Source organism: Geotrypetes seraphini, chromosome 2 (genome assembly GCF_902459505.1).
Source record: "Geotrypetes seraphini chromosome 2, aGeoSer1.1, whole genome shotgun sequence".
NCBI lineage: Eukaryota > Metazoa > Chordata > Amphibia > Gymnophiona > Dermophiidae > Geotrypetes > Geotrypetes seraphini.
The window spans coordinates 14,612,965-14,638,464 of record NC_047085.1 but is presented as its reverse complement, the minus strand read 5'-3'; the positions used below and the strand labels follow the sequence as shown (position 1 = coordinate 14,638,464).

The 25,500-nt window shown below is 43.3% G+C and overlaps 1 protein-coding gene across 2 annotated transcripts in view; it reads left to right on the top strand.

The window, feature by feature from the left end:
• RHPN1 (rhophilin Rho GTPase binding protein 1) overlaps positions 1–25,500 on the top strand; it is a 147,560-nt gene that overhangs the window by 104,446 nt on the left and 17,614 nt on the right. For both annotated transcript variants that reach the window (XM_033929895.1, XM_033929896.1), the window contains exons 6-10: positions 2,291–2,415; positions 9,859–10,025; positions 11,857–12,044; positions 15,598–15,754; positions 20,376–20,495. In XM_033929895.1, the coding sequence (XP_033785786.1) occupies positions 2,291–2,415; positions 9,859–10,025; positions 11,857–12,044; positions 15,598–15,754; positions 20,376–20,495 (757 nt within the window). The remainder of the gene's footprint in view (positions 1–2,290; positions 2,416–9,858; positions 10,026–11,856; positions 12,045–15,597; positions 15,755–20,375; positions 20,496–25,500) is intronic.

Below are 25,500 nucleotides of genomic sequence, written 5' to 3'. Positions count from 1 at the left end.
GTCTATTTCCTTCATTATCTTGAATGTTTCGATCATGTCCCCTCTCAGTTTCCTCTTTTAAAGGGAGAAGAGGCCTAGTTTCTCTAGCCTCTAGTTGTATGGCAACTCCTCCAGTCCCTTAACCATTTTAGTTGCTCTTCTCTGGACCCTTTCAAGTCCTTTTTTCATTTACGGCGACCAGTGTTGGACGCAGTATTCCAGGTGGGAGCGTACCATGGCCCGGTATAACGGCATGATAACATTTTCAGATCTGTTTGTGATCCTCTTCTTAATCATTCCTAACATTCTGTTTGCCCTTTTTGCTGTCGCCGCGCATTGTGCGGACGGTTTCAGTGACTTGTCGACAAGTACTCCCAAGTATCTTTCCTGGGGGCTCTCTCCGAGTACGGCACCGGACATCCTGTATTCGTGCATATGATTTTTGTTATCGACATGCATCACCTTATATTTGTCCAGTTTGACTGTCTTGACTAGATTGTAAGCTCTTTTGAGCAGAGACTGTCTCTTCTGTGCTTTGATGAGTGGTAGCAGTAGCGTGGAATGTTGCTACTCTTTGGAGATTATTCATAGAATGTTGCTACTCCTTTGGGGATTCCAAATAATAGCAACATTCTAGAATCTCAAAGAAGAATAACATTCCGGAATCATGACTCGATACTTCAGGCTCCATCTCTGGCAGTCTTCAAATCCAGACTCGGAGCCCAATTCTTTGAAGCTGCTTTGAATTCCAAGCTCCAACCCACCTTCTAAGCACCAATATCTGTCTTATCATTCCCTCTGTATTGATGCACCTTCTTGTCTAGTTTGTCTGTCTTGACTAGATTGTAAGCTCTTTTGAACAGGGGCTGTCTCTTCTGTGCTTTGACGAGTAGTAGCAGTAGCGTGGAATGTTGCTACTCTTTGGAGATTCTTCATGGAATGTTGCTACTCCTTTGGGGATTCCAAATAATAGCAACATTCTAGAATCTCAAAGAAGAATAACATTCCGGAATCATGACTCGATACTTCAGGCTCCATCTCTGGCAGTCTTCAAATCCAGACTCGGAGCCCAATTCTTTGAAGCTGCTTTGAATTCCAAGCTCCAACCCACCTTCTAAGCACCAATATCTGTCTTATCATTCCCTCTGTATTGATGCACCTTCTTGTCTAGTTTGTCTGTCTTGACTAGATTGTAAGCTCTTTTGAACAGGGGCTGTCTCTTCTGTGCTTTGATGAGTAGTAGCAGTAGCGTGGAATGTTGTTACTCTTTGGAGATTCTTCATGGAATGTTGCTACTCCTTTGGGGATTCCAAATAATAGCAACATTCTAGAATCTCAAAGAAGAATAACATTCCGGAATCATGACTCGATACTTCAGGCTCCATCTCTGGCAGTCTTCAAATCCAGACTCGGAGCCCAATTCTTTGAAGCTGCTTTGAATTCCAAGCTCCAACCCACCTTCTAAGCACCAATATCTGTCTTATCATTCCCTCTGTATTGATGCACCTTCTTGTCTAGTTTGTCTGTCTTGACTAGATTGTAAGCTCTTTTGAGCAGAGACTGTCTCTTCTGTGCTTTGATGAGTAGTAGCAGTAGCATGGAATGTTGCTACTCTTTGGAGATTCTTCATGGAATGTTGCTACTCCTTTGGGGATTCCAAATAATAGCAACATTCTAGAATCTCAAAGAAGAATAACATTCCGGAATCATGACTCGATACTTCAGGCTCCATCTCTGGCAGTCTTCAAATCCAGACTCGGAGCCCAATTCTTTGAAGCTGCTTTGAATTCCAAGCTCCAACCCACCTTCTAAGCACCAATATCTGTCTTATCATTCCCTCTGTATTGATGCACCTTCTTGTCTAGTTTGTCTGTCTTGACTAGATTGTAAGCTCTTTTGAACAGGGGCTGTCTCTTCTGTGCTTTGACGAGTAGTAGCAGTAGCGTGGAATGTTGCTACTCTTTGGAGATTCTTCATGGAATGTTGCTACTCCTTTGGGGATTCCAAATAATAGCAACATTCTAGAATCTCAAAGAAGAATAACATTCCGGAATCATGACTCGTTACTTCAGGCTCCATCTCTGGCAGTCTTCAAATCCAGACTCAGAGCACCAATATCTGTCTTATCCTTCCCTCTGTAATTCCCCCACCCGAGCACAGTGTATTGATGTCTGTCATAACTAGATTGTAAGCTCTTTTGAGCAGGGACTGTCTCTTCCATGTTTGGTGTACAGCACTGCATATGCCTGGTAGCACTATAGAAATGATACTAGTGGTAATAATGGTAATTTTTTAAAATTTTCTCCTACAGGCTATGAGGACACCAAGTCGCAGCGAAGCAGGCATAGAGCTCTTGATGGAATATTACAACCAGCTCTGCTTCCTCGATAGCCGATTCTTCCCTCCCAATAAAACCTTGGGGATCTTCTTTCACTGGTTGGTGTCTTTGGGCATTATTTCAAGCGTCAGGTTTATTATTATTAAAATTTGATTCGATCGCTTATCAAATTCCTAAGCGATGACCAAAAATTGAAATGGTTTCCCCTAAACGTGCTTTTCAAAGTCTATCATTCGTGATTTTTTTTTTTTTTTTTTTTGCCACCTTTGGTTCAGTTTAAAGGATTTGAAACTCAAGTGTCTTATCTAGTTTTCCTTTAGGGCACTTTTTGTTCGAAAAAACACCCAGTAGTGAGTTTGGGAATCCAAAAATTAAAATGGGCACAATTCAAAACATACCATCATATTGATTACTTACAAAGGGCAAAATAAACAAACCACTCGACACAAAAGGGAAGGAGGGCAGAACTACAATCATAATAGGATAGATCAGGGATCTCAAAGTCCCTCCTTGAGGGCCGCAATCCAGTCGGGTTTTCAGGATTTCCCCAACGAATAGGCATTGAAAGCAGCGCATGCACATAGATCTCATGCATATTCATTGGGGAAATCCTGAAAACCCGACTGGATTGCGGCCCTCAAGGAGGGACTTTGAGACCCCTGGGATAGATGAACGTTACAAGCAAAAACAATAGGGTTGGGGAAAGATATATCAAAAATGATCGTTTGGAATGACTGTGGTATGCCTATACTTTATACATTGAAGGCGTCCTTAAACAAAAAGCTTTTCAGCTTGCCTTTAAAACGGTCTAGAGTTTTTTCCTCTCTAAGATGCGTCGGTAGAGCATTCCAAAGTTGTGTGGAGGTGACGGAGAAGATGTCTTGGCGCTTTGTGTTAATTATCTTCGGTGAAGGGATAGTTAATAGGTGTTGGTCACTCGATCTCAAGCTGAAAGTACTGGTCCCAAAATATCACAATACTGGACCCATTCACACTTGCATATGAACTATACATTAGAGAATGACACGGGGAAAAAATTTATCACTTTTCCCACCCCGTCCCTGTGAGCTCATCCCCGTCCCCATCCCTGACTCGTCCCCACAAGCCTGTCGTCCCTGTCCCCGCCCTGCAAACTGTCAGATCCCACTCGCACAAGCATCGAATAGTTACAATTTTATACTGAACTTATTTTATTAAAGTATAAAAAGAGACAATATTCTGTACAATTGCCATTATATAAATACTTAGACTTCCAAAAAGCCTTTGACAAGGTGCCCCATGAACCCCTACTTCGGAAACTGAAGACCCATGGTGGAAGGAGATGTACATAGATGGATCAGGAACTGGTTGGCGGGTAGGAAGCAGAGGGTAGGAGTGAAGGGCCACTACTCGGACTGGAGGAGGGTCATGAGTGGTGTTCCACAGGGGTCAGTGCTTGGACCGCTGCTATTCAATGTATTCATAAATGATCTAGAAACAGGGACGAAATGCGAAGTAATAAAATTCACAGACGACACCAAACTATTTAATGGGGCTAGGACTAAAGAGGACTGCAAAGATTTACAAAGGGACCTGAACAAACTAGGGGAGTGGGTGACGAGATGGCAGATGAAGTTCAATGTAGAGAAATGTAAAGTCTTGCATGTAGGAAACAGAAACCCGAAGTACAGCTATACAATGGGAGGGCTGGTAATGGGTGAAAGTAGCCTAGAAAAGGACTTAGGGGTACTGGTAGACATGACAATGAAACTGTCGGCCCAGAAGGCGAACAGAATGCTAGGTATCATCAAGAAAGGTATTACAACCAGAACGAAGGAAGTTATCTTGCCGTTGTATCGGGCAATGGTGCGCCCGCATCTGGAGTACTGCGTCCAATACTGGTCGCCATACCTTAAGAAGGATATGGTGATACTCGAGAGGGTTCAGAAAAGAGCGACGAGATTGATAAAAGGTATGGAAAACCTTTCCTATACTGAAAGATTAGAGAAACTGGGGCTCTTTTCCCTGGAAAAGCGGAGGCTTGGAGGGGACATGATAGACACTTACAAGATCATGAAGGGCATAGAGAAAGTGGAGAGGGACAGATTCTTCAAAACTTCGAAGACTACAAGAACGAGAGTGCATTCGTATAAATTAAAAGGGGACAGATTCAGAACCAATGCTAGGAAGTTCTTCTTCACCCAGAGGGTGGTGGACACCTGGAATGCGCTTCCAGAGGGTGTGGTAGGACAGAGTACGGTATTGGGTTTCAAGAAAGGATTAGATGTTTTCCTGAAGGAAAAGGGGATTGAAGGGTATAGATAGAGGATTAATATGCAGGTCCTGAACCTGATGGGCCACTGCGTGAGCGGGCTGCCGGGCATGATGGACCTCTGGTCTGACCCAGCAGAGGCACTGCTTATGTTCTTAGGTTTTTAAATAATACAGAGCAAGGATCAGCAAAACCTCTGTCTCCCCTCCCTTTCACAAATATCCCCTTCACTATTGTGAAAACTGAACAAACCAAATTACTACAGAATGCTACATAGAAAAATCAAGCTAACAGAATACTTCAGTCACACATGGCAGGAATAGTGTTAGGGGAGAGCAACTAGGGCAACTGCCCCCTGGTCAGAGAGAGCCCTAAGCCAGCTGGAAGGTAAAGAAGCACAGCCTGGACTTTGCGGTCCCCAGTTATGTCTAATACCAGCTCTAGCAGGATACATATTTTAAATCTGAAATATTCTAATCATAAAATATAACATAAATTTTTTTTTTCTATCTTTTGCTGTCTGGTAATTTTATTCTTCAAATCACATTGATCTCAGGCTTTGGTTTTGGGTTCCTTCTGCCTTCATCGTGGCATGGCTGGCTCCTGAAGGTAAAATAGGCCCAAGAGGAGCTGTGGAGGAGATGCTGAGTCTGAAACGGGCGCAATTTTTTTCCCACAAGAGCAACACTTTCTACCGCTCCTGTGGGGCAGTGAAAAGTCTTGTCCCCATTCCTGCAGTAAACCAGTTGCAAATGTCCCCATTACTGCGGATTTGCTGCGGTGACCGCGGTAAACGGTCCCCTTGTCATTCTCTACTATACATGAACCGTTTGAAAGAACAGCTTCATGAATTAGTTCTCGAGGTATTTTTTGTATGGATCTTCAGAATGCAACCGGGCACAGCACACTCCCAGTTGCTATGGTCTCCATCGATCCAAAATGTTATTGAATAATTTTGTATTTTTTATATATGTTTTATCTTTAAATATTTTTTCTTTCCATATATAAAACTTGTCAGTGAAATAACCACCACTTAGCTTATGCTTATTCTTCAGGTGGTGTAATATCGTACTGAAGAATAAGGGTTATTTCACTGACAAGTTTTATATATGGAAAGAAAAAATATTTAAAGATAAAACATATATAAAATTATTCAATAACATTTTGGATCGATGGAGACCATAACAACTGGGAGTATGTTGTGCCCGGTTGCATTCTGAAGATCCATACAAAAAAAACCAAACCCTCGAGAACTAATTCGTGAAACTGTTCTTTCAAACGGTTCATATATAGTTCCTATGTAAGTGTGAATGGGTCCAGTATTGTGATATTTTGGGACCAGTACTTTCAGTTTGTATTTGCAGTTTCTGTACTGGGTTGAGTGGCTTTCAATTTTGAGCATATGCGGTCAGTAGATCTCAACATGCATGAGGGCATATATATTGATGTGACTTTTCCCTGAGTTTTGTTGGCTGGATAAAGAGGGCTGAAAATACTGAACCTGACCTTTACGGGACCACTAAGTTGGATGAAAAAAAGGCAATCAGATTTGTTTAGCTTAATCTGCCTCTTATTTATATATACCGTATTTGCCGGCGTATAAGACGACTGGGCGTATAAGACGACCCCCCAACTTTTAGTTAAAATATAGAGTTTTGTTATATACTCGCCGTATAAGACTACCCCTTCTTCTGCACACCTTCTCTACCGCCCCGGGTGCAGCACAGCCGGCCAGGTCCCCTTACTTTTGTGGCACTTCCCCGACCGACCGACAACAGCCCCGGTCCGACAAACCTCCCTGCCCTTAACCGCGAATCTAAATTACCTTCTTACAGCTGCTGTAAGAAGGTAATTTAGATTCGCGGCTACAGGGCAGGGAGGATTGTCGGACCCGGGCTGTTATCGGTCGGTCGGGGAAGTGCCACAAAAGTAAGGGAACCTGGCCGGCTGTGCTGCAACCGGGGCGGGGCGGCCGCCCCTCTCCCTTGGTAGCCACTTGAACCGCGAGGCTACTCTCCTTCTCCTTATCTGCCCTGCCTGCAGCACAGAGCCGAACGGAAGTCTTCCCGACGTCAGCGCTGACGTCGGAGGGAGGGAGGGCTTTGTTTAAGCCCTCCCTCCCCTCCGACGTCAGCGCTGACGTCAGGAAGACTTCCGTTCGGCTCTGTGCTGCAAGCAGAGAAGGTAGGGAGAAGAAGAGCCGCGTACATCCAGAAGACTGAGCATCCAGCCCCGCAGGAGCCCCGCGACCCTCGGAGGCGTCCCCATGGGATCCCCGCGACCCTAGGGGGCGTCCCCACGGGATCCCCATGACCCTAGGGGCGTCCCTGTGCAGCTCTCTAATGTAAAGTAAGGGCATGTAAACAGTACCCGGCGTATAAGACGACCCCCGACTTTGGGGAGGATTTTAAGGTACTGAAAAGTCGTCTTATACGCCGGCAAATACGGTATATATATATATATATATATATATATATATATATATATATACACACAGTGGAACTTTGGTTTGCGATTAACGCGGTTTGCGAATGTTTTGCAAGACGAGCAAACACTCAGCAAACTTTTGTCTCGCAAACCGAGCACTGCCCCGATAAACGAGCACTTACAGCTGCAGGAAGCGCTGCTTCAGGGGGATTCCTCTGCCGTCCGCCGGCCAGCCTTCCACGCCGGGTGCCTTCCGCAAGTTGGAGAGCCTCTATCTGAGCCTACGCAGCCGAGTGCTGTCCCACCTGCATACTGCGTATGATCACGCACAACGTCAATCATCGACGTTGCGTGTGATCATACGCAACTTGCAGGTGGGACGGCACTCGGCTGCGTGGGCTCTCATAGGCTCTCCAGCATGCGGAAGGCACCCGGCGTGGAAGGCTGGCCGGCGGACGGCAGAGGAATCTCCCTGAAGCGGTGCTGTGTGGGCTCAGGGGTTCTTCAGTGGCTGGCGGACAGAAGAGGCATCCCCCCCGAAGCGGCACTGCGGGGTTCTCCAGCAGCTGGCGGACGGAGGAGGCGTTTCCTAGAGACCGGGCACCCTACAGGTACACACCCCTGGGCCACCCCTCGCCACTTCCCTTTTGGGTTCTGGAAAGAATTGTCAGCGTTGCCATTATGGCCTATGGGGAAAGTTGCTTTGCTATACGAGTACTTTGGATTACAAGCAAGCTTCTGGAACGAATTATGCTCATAAACCAAGGTACCACTGTATATATATATATATATATATATATTGCAAGCCCCTAAACTGTAAACCACTACTTTTTCCTTTAGTAGGACATCTGTTCATTTTCCTGCCAAGGTGGGAGTAGTCTTTAGCTTCTAACATTCATTGTTACCACTTTTATGAAGGACTGCGGCTTTCCAAAAGGTTCCTAAAACTGACTAATTACAGCTACCTAATAAAACTATAATTTGAGGTTGAGGGGTGGTAGATTCAAGAGCAATGTTAGGAAATTCTACTTTACGGAGAGGGTGGTGGATGCCTGGAATGCGCTCCCGAGAGAGGTGGCGGAGAGGAAAACGGTGACAGAGTTCAAAAAAGCGTGGGACGAACACAGAGGATTTAGAATCAGAAAATAATATTAAATATTAAACTAAGGCCAGTTACTGGGCAGACTTGCACGGTCTGTGTCTGTATATGGCCGTTTGGTGGAGGATGGGCTGGGGAGGGCTTCAATGGCTGGGAGGGTGTAGATGAGCTGGAGTAAGTCTTAACAGAGATTTCGGCAGTTGGAACCCAAGCACAGTACCGGGTAAAGCTAAGAAGAAAAATTAAAAAATTAAAATTGAATTAGGTTGGGCAGACTGGATGGACCATTCGGGTCTTTATCTGCCCTCATCTACTATGTTATTATCTATATATATAAAATCGGAGGTATGTATGTGGGGTATGTATGTGTGTATGTATGTGTGTATGTGCCGCGATCACGCAAAAACGGCTTGACCGATTTGAACGAAACTTGGTATGCAGATCCCTCACTACCTGGGGTGATATGTTCTGGGGGTCTCGCGGCCCACCTTCACACGTGGGAAGGGTGGGTTCACCCAATAATGTATATGTTCTTGCTCCTGGAGGTGAAACTAAAAATGTTGTTTATAATCAATTTTTGTGTTAGTTGAATTGTATTCATTTTGTCAAATATTTCACATTATACTTTCAATATTTTACTTTTTATAAAGCTGTAACAAAATTATTTCATTCACCACTATAAAGTATCTTTATTTAAATCCATTTACAGTGTTATTGCTATAATTAAATACCCGTGCAACGCCGGGACATCAGCTAGTGTTACTATATAACTAAGGAAGCTCTACTGAGCCACCTGGTGGCGGGGCACCATTACATAACTAATACCATAGATAATTGGCTAAATTACTTTATCAAGTGTGCTCTAGATATTGTTGTTCCCAATATTCAAATAACTGCTACAGGCATTATACCCAGCCTGGTAGTATGTACAGTGTAGAACGGGGACAAGTGGATCGATTTCTTACTCTAAAAAATTACAGACTAGGGGACACTTGAAGTTACAGGGAAATACTTTTAAAACCAATAGGAGGACATTTTTTTCACTCAGAAAATAGTTAAGCTCTGGAACGCATTGCCAAAGGTTGTGGTAAGAGCAGATAGCGTAGCTGATTGTAAGAAAGGTTTGGGCAAGTTCCTGGAGGAAAAGTCCATAGTCTGTTATTGAGAAAGACCTGGGGGAAGCCACTGCTTGCCCTGGATCGGTAGCATGGAATGTTGCTACTCTTTGGAATTCTAGAATCTTGTTACTCTCTGGGATTCCGGAATCTTGCTACTCTTTGGGTTTTGGCCAGGTAAGGGACTTGGATTAGCCACTGTGAGAACGGGCTACTGGGCTTGATGGACCATTGGTCTGACCCAGTAAGGCTATTCATATATTTTTATTGATATTTAGGTTGGATTCATAGAAACATGATGGCAGATAAAGGCCAAATGGCCCATCTAGTCTGCCCATCCGCAGTAACCATTCCTCACTTGGGTTTCAGTCAGAAATTGAGGCGACTGTTGTTACTATTTGGGTTTTTGCCAGGTACTAGTGACCTAGTGAAGACAGGCTACTGGGCTATATGGACCACTGGTTTGACCCAGTAAGGCTATTCTTATGTTCACTAACCGGGCCAGCAGCTAGCTCCATTGAACCTGCATACTGCAGGTCATACGAGTTCACAGCTTTTATTCAGGAGAGATCCTTAAGCTTCAGTGGGATATAAAGACGTCCTCAAATAATTGCGATGTGTAATGACTTGTCCATTGCTTTCTTCCTAGGTATGACTCCCTCACTGGGGTTCCCTCCTGTCAGCGCGCCCTAGCTTTTGAAAAGGGCAGTGTGCTTTTCAATATCGGAGCGCTCTATACACAGATTGGGGCACGTCAGGATCGTACCACCATGCAAGGAGTGGACAACGCAATAGACGCTTTCCAGAAAGCAGCAGGTAAGAAATAAGGCCCCCGATTCCATCAACGGCACTGACCTTGCAGGTGCCGCTGAGCACAATTTTCAATCATCCGCTAGGCGCCATTTAAATTATGCCTGGGGGAGCGCAACTAGATAAACGTATGGGGAATAGATAGGATACAGAGATCTTGACGGCATCTCATTTAGTTAAAACTATATAGACTAAACTAAAGCTTAACTTTATATACCCCCAGTTACCCCAGTTTATTTCATATCAGGGGGCTTGGGAAAAGGATAAACAGGGACCTGTTGACAAATATTAAGTCCATCCCGAGTTTGATGCAAAGTGCAGGGCTGAGGGAAACCTATTATAGGGTAGAAACATAGAAAAGTCTGCCCACTCTATTGACCCTCCCTCCTAGCTAGCCTTTGAGATATCGTGCTCTGATGACCCATCCCCTTAACTCTACCCTCCTAGAGATCCGACCTGGGCATCCCATCTGTTTTTAAAATCTGACACGCTGCTGGCCTCGATCACCTGCACTGGAAGCTCATTCCAATTGTCAACCACTCTTTCGGTGAAGAAATACTTCCTGGTGTCGCCATGAAACTTCCCGCCCCTGATTTTTAGCGGATGCCCTCTTGTGGTCGAGGGTCCCCTAAGAGAGAACATATCATCTTCCACCTCGATACGACCAGTGATATACTTAAATGTCTCAATCATGTCTCCCCTCTCCCTACGTTCTTCTGTACAGCTGAGAGCTTATTTTACGCAAAAACAGTTACTTCCCCACCCCCACTCACAGCGCAAATAGGAAGGCCTGGAAGCGGCAGCGCACATTTTCCTGCACGCAAATGTCGTCGCGAGATTGCCAGCGCGCCAATGTCCGACGCGTTTTTTGATGGTGTACCGATTCTAGAGGGTCCTGAAAATGGAAGTTTCTCTTTCTGCAGATATGGGACACCCTATATTCAGTCTGTACATCCAAAGGGTCGTAGTTTGTTGCTACATATTCTAGATTAGATCCCTATGGGGATAAGCATGAGTGAGATAGGGGTGGAGGGGGCGAGAGATATTGCTCACATGTACAAGGCAGTTTTACACCTGTTTTATGCTCTGTTATGTTGCATTGGGGGAGTTTGCAAATGTGATGGCTTGATTGAGCTGTTTTATTCTGCCAGTGGTTTGTCATCAATAAAATTGTTTAATCTAAATAATCAGGCCTAGTGGCGCCGGTAGACGTTGAAACCTTAGGCGCCCTCCATTTATGCCAGGGTTTTCGTGGCCTAAATGAAAGCGTCTAATTCAAACCACACCCCCAAATCCCTCAGTCCAGGAAGTGATGTCAGAGGGAGAGCTGAGGCCTGGCCAAGCAGCAGCCAGGAGATGCTTGCTGCCGCGCACGATATTTAAGAGGTATGAGGAAGAGGTATACAGGGGAGCATGTGCGAAGGGGAAGAGCGCGAGGGTGGGGGAGAGGGTGAATAGTGCACTGATACTGGGTGCCACCGCCCTGGTCATCTCCTTCCCTTTTTTACACCGCCGGCCAGTCTTGTGTTTTTTCTCGTTCTTCATTGAAGATCCTTTTCAGCTAAGGATTCCCTTGTGTTAGACTGGTCATCCTGCTTGCTCTGAAACAAATCCTCTAAAGATGTTGGGATAACCAGTTGCTCACACCCTCTGTCCCCCCACCACCTCCTTCTAGACTTTCAGATACTTATTTTGCTAAAAAAGGAAACTCAAAAAGGCTTTGGGAGATGCTCCATATCATAAACCACCCATGATTGGTTATCTAGGTGTCTTTGTCTCCATTAAGTGATTTTTTTTTTTTTTTTGCCGTGTTCCCACTTTCATTCTCTTTCTACAGGTGCATTTAATTACCTGAAAGAGAACTTCTCCAATGCTCCCAGTCTGGATATGAGTACTGCTTCTCTGAACATGCTGGTTCATCTAATGGTCGCTCAAGTCCAGGAATGCGTCTTTGAGAAAGTTGCCCTCGCAAAGGCCCCGAAGGAGTTCCTCACGCAACTTCAGACTGCAAAGGAAGCAGCCCAGGTAAGACCTCAGCCTTCCTTCTAACCCAGACAGATAGGAACCCCTTTTTTTTTTTTTTCTTTTAGTATTTACACTTCCCCCTCCGTATTCACGGTTTTCGTCTCTAAGGATTCACTTATTTGCGATTTTTAAACCTAAAATTCCTTTTTCGGGCTATTTTAAGCCCTGTAAATCCCCCTTAAGCCTTACCTGGTGGTCTAGCAGGTTTTCGGAGCAGGAGTGATCTTTTCATGCTCCTGCCCCGTGCAGGTCGCTCACAGGAAATGGCTCGAGAGACTACGGGAGCTCAAGGCAGCCATTTCCTGTGAGCGATAGCTGGGGGGAAGCAGAGGTTAGGGGCAGAACCGGCCTGAATATTATTCGCGGTTTTTTAATATTCGCGGGCCGGCTCTGCCCCTAACCACCATGAATACAGAGGGGGAAGTGTATTATACCACTTATAGCCTAAATGGTTTGCATTCAGGTACTCAAGCATTTTCCCCTTTCTGTCGTGGTGGGTCCACACTCTACCTAAAGTACCTGGGGCCATGGGGATATCAAGTGACTCGCCCAGGGTCACAAGGAGCAGCGTGGGATTTGAACCCACAACTTCAGGGTGTTGCGCACACTCCCTAATGCAGGGGTGTCAAAGTCTCTCCTCGAGGGCCGCAATCCAGTCGGGTTTTCAGGATTTCCCCAGTGAATATGCATGAGATCTATTTGTATGCACTGCTTTCATTGTATGCTAATAGATCTCATGCATATTCATTGGGGAAATCTTGAAAACCCGACTGGATTGCGGCCCTCGAGGAGGGACTTTGACACCCCTGCCCTAATGGGATTTCTCTGCCTAGTGTATCCCAGGAAGACCTGACGGTGCAGTATGCTGACGCCATGGAACAACGTCAGATCATACGACAGTGCATTCAAGTATTTCACGGCACAGAAGCTTTACAAGCGTTGGAGTTGTTACCGCTGCAGCTGGCGCTAAAAACTGTAAAACGGGGGGTGGGGGGATAATATTAATACTGATAAGCATTAACAGGAATGGTATCTCCATCTTAAATACATTATTTCCTAATACTAACCCTGAGTGATCTTCAAACTTAGGAATGAACGCAAGTGTTCTGGAGAAAAAAAAAATCATATTTAGTACCCCCAAATCTAGACATACCTTTACAGGGATAGGACAAATAGAAAGGGGACCCCCAAATTTCTCGTTTCCTGTCTCTTGGGTGCTTTTAGTCACGTCATGGAAAATCCATAATCTCTTGTCAAAAAAAATTTTTGTGAGAATGTCTAAAGTTTAATTTCAATGTTGCATTTGAGTCCTTCTCAAACACATAAGATACCTACAACGTAGCCCTTGAAGAAGCTTCTGTTATTGATTCTTCCAAAATGGTTGTTAAATTTTGTAAATCCATTTGAGCTATATGATTGATTTCTTCTGCCAGTGTCTCTTGGGACATTTTTTTAATATATATATTTTTTACTGCTGTACTCCACCTTGAGTAAATATTTTCAAAAAAAGGCAGTAAAGAAATCCAAAGAAGGAAAAATCTGATAATGATTGGACCATGGTGTCCAAATATTGTACCACTACCTCAGCGGGGATGCCCAGAAGCAAAGAAAACTATTCATAAGAAAAGAATAGCCTTACTGAGTCAGTAGCCCAGTAGCCTGTCATCACGGTTGCCAATCCAGGTCACTAGTACCTGGCAAAAAAAACAAATAGTAGCAACATTCTAGAATCTCAGAGTAGCAAAATTCTGGAACTCCAAAGAGTAGCAACATTCTAGAATCTCAGAGTAGCAAGATTCTAGAACCCCAAAGAGTAGCAACATTCTAGAATTTCAGAGTAGCAAGATTCTGGAACCCCAAAGAGTTGCAACATTCTAGAATCTCAGAGTAGCAAGATTCTGGAACCCCAAAGAGTAGCAACATTCTAGAATCTAGTAGCAAAATTCTAGAACCCCAAAGAGTATCAACATTCTAGAATCTCAGAGTAGCAAGATTCTAGAACCCCAAAGAGTAGCAACATTCTAGAATTTCAGAGTAGCAAGATTCTGGAACCCCAAAGAGTTGCAACATTCTAGAATCTCAGAGTAGCAAGATTCTGGAACCCCAAAGAGTATCAACATTCTAGAATCTCAGAGTAGCAAGATTCTGGAACCCCAAAGAGTAGTAACATTCCATGCGAAATCCCCAAAGAGTAGCAAGAATCTATGCACCAAATCAGGGCAAGCAGTGGCTTCCCCATGTTTAACACGAGCCACATTTAATTCTTGTGCATTTTAAACCCTTGGTGGTTGAGGCTAGTGAGCTTTCAAGTGTCACAAATGTTTTATTTTTTAGAAGAAATTAAATGAATAAATACTAAAATTCATGGATGTTAGGGATACTGAGAGACCTCTCTTTGGTTGTAGCACTTGAGGGTCAGAGTTTGTCATCCAGGCTGCATGCTTCAATTGAAAGGAAGCTCTGGAATGAGGGGGCATAGGAAGAAGATGAATAGGGTCAGATTCAGGAGTAACCTAAAGAAATATTTCTACACGGAAAGAGTGGTGAATGCATGGAACTGCCTCTTGGAAATGAACATAAGAATTGCCGCTGCTGGGTCAGACCAGGGGTCCATCGTGCCCAGCAGTCCGCTCACGCGGCGGCCCTCTGGTCAAAGACCAGCGCCCTAACTGAGACTAGCCCTACCAGTGTATGTCCTTGTTCAGTAGGAACTTGTCTAACTTTGTCTTGAAATCCCTGGAGGGTGTTTTCCCCTATAACAGACTCCGGAAGAGCATTCCAGTTTTCTACCACTCTCTGGGTGAAGAAGAACTTCCTTATGTTTGTACAGAATCTATCCCCTTTCAACTTTAGAGAGTGCCCTCTCGTTCTCCCTACCTTGGAGAGGGTGAAGAGAGCATGGGACAAGTACGAGGAGATGTTCTCAGCCTAACCAAGAAAAGAACTGCATGGATATAGTACAATCAATGTTCTGAAACAATGTGAAAATATAGAATTTCATTTCTGCAAATTGGCACTTAATGACACACTTTTCAACTAGAGTGGCAAAATAACGCTCAGAATTTAGGAAGTTGGTTGATTGGGCTGAGAACTTTTCAGCGCCCTCTCGTACTACTTGGGATCTAGCTAGGTACTTGGGTTGGCCACTTTTGGAAACAGGATCCTGGGCTTGATAGACCTTCAGTAGGACAATTCTTATGTTCCTATGTGAGCCAAGTATAGGAAAATCCAGCCATTGTGACATCACCGATGTGGTTGGCTCTTAGGCATTGGTGGATTGAGGCATTATGACATCACAATCTCAGCTCTGGTTACCAGAGGATGAAACTCTTCACACTACGAGGGGGTGCTGGAGAGTTTTCCACTAGAGTGGCAGAATTTAGGAAGTTGGTGGGTTGGGCTAAGAACTTTTCAACACCCCCCTCATACATAGGATCTCTAAAGGAGAGGAGCGAGAGTCATGGCACGGATGGGCAGTCTTGATTTGCCCTCCATTTTTCTCTGTTTCCATGTTTTGTAGAGCTGAAGGTTCTCTGTTTTTGTTTGTTTCTAGGTAGCAAACGTCTACTTCTTAGTACACCAGATCATGACCCAGCCGCCAATGAAGGACTACATCCCGTACTCCTGGACCACAATGGTCCATGTCAAATCTGATCACTTCAAGGCTCTGTCCCATTATTATGCTGCCAGTGCGTTTTGTGACTGTTCAAGTGAGTATTCCAGTAGTGCAAGTTCAATTGAAACTTGTGTAAACCTAGAAAAAGTGTTTGCACACTGTTTAAATGCTGCAAGAAACTCCAGTAGCAGATAAGTCGCAAATGTATCTATTTATTTGGTTCATAGACAACGGCGTGAAAGACAAAGGCGCGCGCCAACAACTGAGCGCAAGACGGAGGCGCGCGCCGCTCAAAATTACAGTTTTTAGGGGCTCCGACGGGGGGTTTTGTTGGGGAACCCCCCAACTTTACTTAATAGACATCGCGCGGCGTTATGGGGGGTTTGGGGGGTTGTAACCCTCCACATTTTACTATAAACTTAACTTTTTCCCTAAAAACAGGGAAAAAGTTAAGTTTTCAGTAAATTGTGGGGGGTTACAACCCCCCACAATGCCCCCACAACGCGGCGCGATGTCTATTAAGTAAAGTGTGGGGGTTCCCCCTCCGTCGGAGCCCTAAAAACAGTAATTTAGAGCGGCGCGCACCTCTGCGCTGCGCTCAATTGTCTGGGCGCGCCTTTGTCCCGGCGCGCTTTTGACCTGACACCATTTATTTATTTGTAACTCGCAACTAAGCAGGGATACAGGCAACCTCAGAAAATACTTTTTCACGGAAAGGGTGGATGAGAAGCAAGGTAGTCTCTAGAACACAAACAGAAAAAGCAAGTGAGATCTTGTCGCCCACCAACAGTGATATTTATTAATAGAAAAGTCTCAATACAGTTAAGAAGCTGAGGTCCCAACTAGGATCCCAGTTTCGGCAAACTGGACAAACGAATAACGTTCCACTGGTTGTATAAAAAAACTCAATTAAAAGGTGAACATAATCCAGTCTACAAACTGAAGCCAAAGAGTAAAAGAGGACAATTCAGGCCTGGCCAAAAAAAGCGAAAAGAAACCACTAGCAAGCAGGCCAACAGAAAGAGGCTTCCATTAAGCTTATAACCAAATCCAGAAAGTTTGACCATGTAACACCGCTTCTAAAAAACGTGCACTGGCTTCCATCGGATAACATATAAACTTTGCATACTGACTTTCAAATCTCTTTGTAATAAAACCCCAGCATTTATATATAAATTATTAATTCCATATTTTCCAAATAGAGCTTTGAGATCTAATGAACAGAATTTACTAACTATTCCTTCGCTGAAGGTTATTAATACAAGACGGCAATTTATTTTTTCGGTGACCGCACCACAGACTTGGAACGCCCTTCCAATGTATTTAAGGGAAGAACAGGAACTTGGAAAATTCAAAAGTAATTTAAAAACATTTCTCTTCAAAGATGCCTTTGATAACTAATTTTAATAATCCATAGGCCAAACTATTTTTATCTTATAATATTTTACCTTTTATTTGTTTACCTTTTGTGCTTTTCCCTTTTTGTTTCTACTTTCCTATATTGATTTGTATTTCACATCCCCTTTTACCTAGTGTTATGAGTATGTTAAGTTAAACTTCAATCCCTAATGTTATTATATAAAAATTTTGTATTGTATTGTTTCCCACCAAATGTAATTTTAAACTGTTCATCGCTTGGAAATATGATTAAGCGATTAATAAAAAAAACCATGAAACTTGAAAGAGCCGTGATGTGTGTGTGCGTGGCTCCCACCCAGGAACAGGAAGTTGAGGTCAGAGGGGCCCATGTGCCCCCTTACTGCCTGAACTCTGGCCTGTAATTGTAAGCACCGTTTTATAGAATTGCCTTCTAAGTGCTATTCATAGGTCTCGGAGCAATACGGATAACTTACTACTATTTATCACTGATATAGTGCTGAAGGGTGTACATAGAGCTGTACATTTGACATTTAATGGATGGTCCCTGCTCAGAGGAGCTTACAATCTCACTTGGACAGACAGAAATGACCTACGGGGTTGGGGGATGTAGAGCCCAAGGTGAGAGGAATTAGGAGTCGAAAGCACTCTCAAAGAGTTGGGCTCTTAACTTGGAATTGAAGACTGCCAGAGACGGAGCCCGCCTTAGAGAGTTCGAGAGGAGTTTGAGTTCTAAGGGACTGTTTGAAAGCACTGGGTCTGATAGATACATGGAAGAATCTGCATGTCTTGCTCCAGAGAGTCGAGTGTTACCTTGCTTGCTTGCAGATTCCAACCTTCGAAATCCAGACCGAGGATTGGCAGCCATCTGGCGCTCCAAAATCTGCAGAAGCGTCAGCTGAACCAGAGATGATGAAAGAGCTGGCAATGTCACGGCCCTTTCCGTCCCCTTCCTCTTAGAATGTGGCATTGTAGAAATGACAAACTCTTTCAATGATCACCTTGTTTCTTTATATGAAATAATATTTACTTAACTCCACTGTCAGCTGATGTTGTTTAGTGAACATTCAGACCCACAACTAAGGTCCCAGTGACCGCATCATCGCAAGGACGCATTATCGCAAGGACGTGCTGAGGATGGAGTCGGTCCAGAGAATGGCCACTCGGATGGTCTCGGGACTCAAGGATCTCCCGTACGAGGAACGGTTAGAAAAATTACAGCTATACTCACTCGAGGAGCGCAGAGAGAGGGGAGACATGATCGAGACGTTCAAATATCTCACGGGCCGCGTCGAGACAGAGGAAGATATCTTCTTTTTCAAGGGTCCCACGGCAACAAGAGGGCATCCGTGGAAAATCAGGGGCGGGAAACTGCGCTGTGACACCAGGAAGTTCTTTTTCACTGAAAGGGTGGTTGATCGCTGGAATAGTCTTCCACTTCAGGTGATTGAGGCCAGCTGCGTGCCTGATTTTAAGGCCAAATGGGATCGACACGTGGGATCTATTCGCAAAGTAAAGGCAGGGGAGGGTCATTAGGATGGGCAGACTGGATGGGCCGTGGCCCTTATCTGCCGTCTATTTCTATGTTTCTAGGTTGGGGGGTCGGCAATGTATGTGTATGCAGTAATATGAATAAAGGAGAATGTTCACTAAACAACATCAGCTGACAGTGGAGTTAAGTAAATATTGTTTCATATAAAGAAACAAGGTGATCATTGAAAGAGTTACCTAAACAACCGCCTTTACCACTACCGATTACCCAGATCAAGGAGAACTCAGAACCTATTCACCTTCCCCCCTCATAACGGTACCCGACGTAAGAAACTGTACGACAGCCTTCTATCGACACAGGCAGCGAAAATTGACCCCACCATCACCAAACTGATGATCAAAACAACAGACATCAAAGTGTTTCGAAAAGGAATCAAAACAGTTCTATTCAAAAAACACGTCCTTACTTACTAATCTCCTCCCCAATCGCACATGCTCTTTCCCCCGTGATTAACACATTAGTCAACTCCTCGAACCACACCTACCAAAAATATCCAGATTCCTAAATAAGCATCTACCATCTGTATCCAATAAACTATTCCTTCAATGTTAGGTAACTTTCTTCTGTTACCCGAATATATTGTTTTTCTCCACTGTACCCTGTAATTACTAGAATCCTGCTATGTAATTCTATCGAAAAATCCAGATATCTTCTAATTTGTAACTCCCTACCATAACATGTAATTTACTTAATCGTTGTTATGTAATTCTCTCGGTAATGTCCAGATCTCTTTAAATTGTAATCCACTTAGAACCGCAAGGCACAGGCGGAATAGAAATCACTAATGTAATGTAATGTATAAGTTATCACCTTGGATAAGTGAGTTCCCTTGTAGTTTTAAGATTGTAGAAATGACAAAAGGAAAATGAAAATCCAATCGATTTTAATTCAAAGGTAAGCCATCTTTTTTTTTTTTTTTGATTTATAATTTTTATTCGTTTTCAAATTTTACATAAAGTGTACAAAATATTAAAATACAATTGATGAATACACAATATCACTTTTATATCTAATACATCATATTTTAAATATATTTTTATCCCCTCTTGACTTCTTGACTCCTCCAACCTTTATGAGCCAGGACATTTTTCCCCTATTGTCCATCTTTCGGCCTTCACAGTGACAGTCCGTAGCCAGGGACTGTGCACTAGTGTTCCCTCCAGAACGTTGCTATTTGTTTGGCTCTGATTTGGTTTTCCTTCCCACTGGGGCTATAATGCTTCTTTGCAGCATCTCCAGCCCTGGCTGGCTCGAGAACTGGAAGTCCTGAGCTGCTCTGTAGGGCAGTGCCACCGAACCTCGGATCTTATTGAGTCGTTTTGTTTTTTTTAATGAAGGACCCTGTGTTCTGGCCATAGGTTTTCTTTTCTGAAATATCCGTTTTATCGGGGCAGGGAAATTTATATCTTATTGTTAGGCTTCTGTTTGAGTAGTTTCTCACATTTCAGGTCTTAAGGTGAAGCCAAAGTATCGGATTCTAAATACTTATATGGTGCTTGTACTTTCTCAGGCTTTCGGGTGACTTCATCTCAAACTTTGAGGAGCTTTGAGAGACTGAATGAAGTATGTGAGGAGATATTGTGATAGATAGCTTATTGTTTGATTGCTTTGTGAATCAATATGATCTTGTAACAGACTGGCAAGGAATCAAGGTTTTGTAAATACGGTATTCATCCATTTCCAGTGCACATCGCACACCAAAGAGTAGAAATTAGGTTAAGCTCCAATTAATTTGTGGTTGCATTTTGTAATGGTGAAATTTGCCTTTATTATTATTATTTTCCAGTGGGGTCTGAAAGTGAGTCCCGGGACCATGAAAAGGCCTTCCTCCAGTTCCATGTCGCCAAGGCCGCAGGGTCTCCACCTGTCCTAATACTGCAAGACCAGGAGGAACGGAGAAAGCTAGGTAAGGGTTAACGTTAGCTGTCTTAAAAAATTATTTATTTAATTTTATTTATTTTTTTTTAAAAAACTTACCTCCTCCCTTTTTACTAAGCCATAGTAAAGGGATGTTCATGGTGTTGGCTGAAAGTTGACTCCTCTGGCAGTCTCTCTTGGACTGACAGAGCTCCCTAATTCTTTTTATCCTTCCAGCAAGATTTTTTTTTCGTTTTCCTGGATAATTGTGTGCCTGGCACTTTTGTAAAGCAGGTGAAATTTCACCCACATTGTTTCTTAAGAAACAATAGCTTTAAATGCTGAGGTCTTGTTTCAAGCCCCACCTTGTGTTCAAAAGTGGGAACTACAGCAAACTTTCTGAAACCGAGCAGGTATGGTATAATATACTGTATATTTACATTTCCAAAAACATAAGAGTAGCCATATTAGGACAGACTGAAGGTCCATCAAGCCCAGTATTCTGTTTCCAACAGTGGCCAACCCCAGATCACAAGTACCTGGCAAGATCCCAAAGAGTAAAACAGATTTTATCCTAGGAATAAGCAGTGGACTTCTCTTATCCAAACCTTTTTTTTTTTAATTATTCTTTATTGATTTTAAAAACTTCAACAGTGCAATACAACAAAGTCAACATAAATTGATACAATAAAAGCACATTCAACTTTCACATGTTTATAATCAACCTTTTCCCCCACCTACCCTCCCACCCTTCCAATAATCATTCAATAAAACACAAAAACATATATATATATATATATATATTTTTAATTTATAGTTTTCACAAAATGTTGAAAAACAATTTAAAGAAATTAACAGTTGAAATAAGAAACAAACAATAAATTATAAAATAATTCCACATATACAACTAATTAGAGTCCACAAAATAAGGAGAGAGAGACCATCACCTCCAAGGGAAGTTGGTTCTGAGGAATAACTCATAAGTAATCACATTACAGAGTGTAGTTGGAGTTAACAAACTGCCTGGGTAAGGGACTCCATGAGAGAATCTGAAGCTCTAGAAGCTGTCTTGCCCTCTAGAAAGAAATTTAATTGATCAGGATCATAAAATATATATCTAACATTCTGATAGGTAACGCAGCATTTACAGGGAAAACATAACTGAAAAGTTGCTCCAGAACTCAAAGTTAACTGACGATATACCAGGAATTTCTTCCGTCTGGCTTGCGTCCATGTTGACACATCTGGAAATATTGAAACTTTGGAGCCATGAAATTCCGCATTATCAGACTTATAGAATAGACAAAGAACTGAAGAATATCCTGAAGAAAAACGAAGGTTACCAGTAAAGTTGCTCTAATGATTATTTCTTCTTGCATTGATGTTTCCAACATACCAGTGAGATCCAAGTCTCCTGGTACGATTCCTTTACCTTTATCTTCTTTGGGAATATTCAAGTAGTATAGCTTTTGTAACGGTGGCATATTATTTTCAGGAAATTTCAATACTAATTTTAAGAAGGAATTAAATAAGTCTCTCGATGTTTGAAATTTGGAGACCGGGAAGTTTAATAGTCTAACATTTAAATTCCTATTTGCATTTTCCAAATTTTCCATTTTTCAAAAACTTTTCCTTCAGCTGTGAATTAATGGAAACCTTCACTTCAGCCATTGATTTTTCCAGGTTGTCCAATTTCTCTTCCAAAGCTTTTGATTGACTTCTTCAAACCGCTTAGAACCTAACGGATGTAGCGGTATATAAGAAATAAATTACATTACATTACATTACTAGTACTCTGTACTGAGGAAACAAATTGGGAGCATACCTTATGTACTGATTCCAGTCCAGTCCAAATTGCTTCCATGTCGATAACCTCAGGTCTTATTAAAGGAGGAGGTATAGTTATTCCGGGGATTACCCCACTAGTTCCCAAGTCCTCCTTCACTGCTTCCTCGCAGGTTACTGCTCCTCCGTTCTCTAATGTCGACTGCGAGAGAGTCGACAAGCCATGGACTGCTTCCGGGGTCAAGGGTGAAATCTGCAGTGCCGACGGAGAGATCATCTCCGGCGCCCCCTGCACTGCCGACGGCGTCCCCGACATCCTCCCGGGACACGGAGGAACTCCAGGCCCCAATCGGCTGAGCGAAACCTCGCTCTCCAAGACCGAGGTCTGCCCACCTCGGTAAGCGGATGAGCCCAATCCAACCGGAGTGGCGTATGCTGTAATTGCCACTTGCCTCATCAACGAAATACCAGATGGGGCTGGAAGAACGCCCCTCTGCTTGCCTCTGCGCTTGGCCATGATGAAAGGTAAAAAATGTTAGCTGAAATAAAGATTGCAAACAAAGTGCAGGAGCAACCTTCAGACGCGACTCACTCCATCGCCATCTTAGAAACATAGAAACTGACGGCAGAAAAGGGCCAAGGCCCATCTAGTCTGCCCATACCAATGTCCCACCCCCTAACTCTCTCCCCGAAGAGATCCCACGTGCCAATCCCATTTTTTCTTAAAATCTGACATGCTGCTGGCCTCAATCACCTCCAGTGGAAGACTATTCCAATGATCAACCACTCTTTCGGTGAAGAAATATTTTCTGGTGTCACCATGAAATTTCCCACCCCTGAGTTTCAACGGATGCCCTCTTGTTGCCATGGGACCTTTTAGAAAAAAGATATTTTCCTCCACCTGGATACGGCCCGTGACATATTTGAACGTTTCGATCATGTCCCCCCTCTCTCTGCGCTCCTCGAGTGAATATAGATGCAACTTATCCAGCCGTTCCCCATATGGGAGACCCTTGAGTCCTGAGACCATCCGGGTGGCCATTCATCTTAGTCCCTCCCCCCCAAAAAAAACATATATTACCATAAGAACTGTACCCTATTTTAAGTAATGATATCTTCCCACCTCTCCAAGTGTATATATTTAAAACTCAATTTATGACATAAATAACCCTCCCCCCTCCCACCCTTCCCTGGATATGTACCAAAATAAACAACCACTGACTTACAATCAACAATTATTTATGAGGTAACATAAGATATCAATGGGCCCCATATCAATTTATATATATTACCATGCCCCACATTCTCAGCATTTATTCTTTAAAGTCTATAACTAGAGCAAAGACTTGCCCACTAGAACGAGAAATTTAAACGATCACAGTTCTTTCAATTTCAAGTGATCATCTGGATGGCTATCCCAGTCATTATAAGGAAAAGACGACCTCTATATTGATCCAAGGGAGGCTTAACATGTAATATTGTACCACAAACGACTGCCTCATATGTTAGAGGAATTGATGATTCCAAACCTTTTTTTTTTTAAACCCTGCTAAGCTAACCACTTTCACTACATTCTCTGGCAACAAATTCCAGAGTTTAAGTTCCCACTGAGTGAAGAAATATTTCTTTGGTGTGTTTTTTAATCTACTACTTAGTAGCTTCATCACATGCCCCCCTAGTCCTAATATTTTTGGAAAGAGTAAGCAAGTGATTCACATCTATCCTTTCATATCACCCCTGAGCTGTCTGTTCTCCAAGCTGAACCACTTTAGCCTCTCCTCATAGGGAAGTCGTCCCATCCCTTTTTCTCATTTTCGTCGCCTTTCTCTGTACCTTTTCTAATTCTGCTATATCTTTTTTAAGTAATACACTCAAGTGCAGAAATAAATACTGTATAAGAAACAAAAAAGTAGTAAACACCTATACTCTGAATATTTTGAGAGAACTATCTAAAAATTTGAGAGAGAGAAAAAAAAGTAATTATCCCTACCATTGATTCATTAACTATCTCTAAGATAATCTCCAACAAAGACACTCTGGCCCAGATTCTCAAAACTTTAATGCCGTCGCTGAACTGTTTACCGATGGTTTAGCCTGACGCATTTTAGCGGCGGATTATCAAAACGGATTATCTCTGTGTCAATAGTGAGCTCTGACAATGACAGGCCAAATGGGCTCTTCAAGACTGAAATGAGCCCTCCGCTGGATTCTTAAAAAGGTGGCATCTGCTTTTGGCGACAAAAATAAGCGATTGGTCCAGGGATGCTGGTCAGTGTCAGAGACTGCTAGAAAGCCTTTGTTGTGATGCAGCGGGAGAGATGCCCATTCTCTCTCTCGCTGCATCACAACACACCTCCCCTGCAGCAGCAGTGAACCCCCCTCCCCCCCGGAACGGCGACAACCTCCCCCCCTGCAGCAGGAAGGATGCCCCCGCTGCCCACTGCTAAGAAACGCCACGCGCACACTTCCTGCTGCCAAGTGACCCCCTCTGCCGTAGAACACCTCACCCCTCCTTTGACTCCCCTTCCCCCTTACATCCACATAGATGCACAGAGGGACGCGGACTCCCTCCTCCCAGCTGGCCTGCGTCAAAATTGGGCCTTCCCCTCCCATTCTGGCTTAGCTAGCTTTCTTTTAAGGTGTCCTTATGAAGGAGTACAGTTAAGGGGAACTTAGACTTTCTATACAAAATAGAACTTGTAGTTTATAACGTAATTCTGAATATGACTGTTCCTTAGGGTAAAGGCAGGATTGCACGATAGGATAATGGCCTGTTAGTAAATTTTATGTTGGCAGCAGCTGCAGGGGGTATAGCTTGCTGGATTTTTGCTCACCTTACGACCTGAGTGTGTTGTTACTCTTTAGCTGGGTGATGGATAAAAATTGGCACAGGGTTCCTAGAGAATATGTTAATTCCACTTTCTAGGAGAGAGAGAGAGGAAGAAAGTGAACTGGAGGAGAGAACATTTCATGCCAGAGAGATGTTTGGCAGACAACATTCAGAGCCCAATTAAAGGCATTTTACTTCTCACAAACATTTTGCTCATTGCTTTTTGTTTTTTTTGGGATGGTTTACATTATGGCAGGGGTATCAAAGTCGCTCCTTGAGGGCCGCAATCCAGTTGGGTTTTCAAGATTTCCCCAATGAATTTGCATGAGATCTGTTTGCATGCACTGCTTTCTGCTACCACTACTATTTATTATTTCTAAAGCGCTGAAAGGCGTACGCAGCGCTGTACATTTTAACATACAATAGACAACGCATGGTG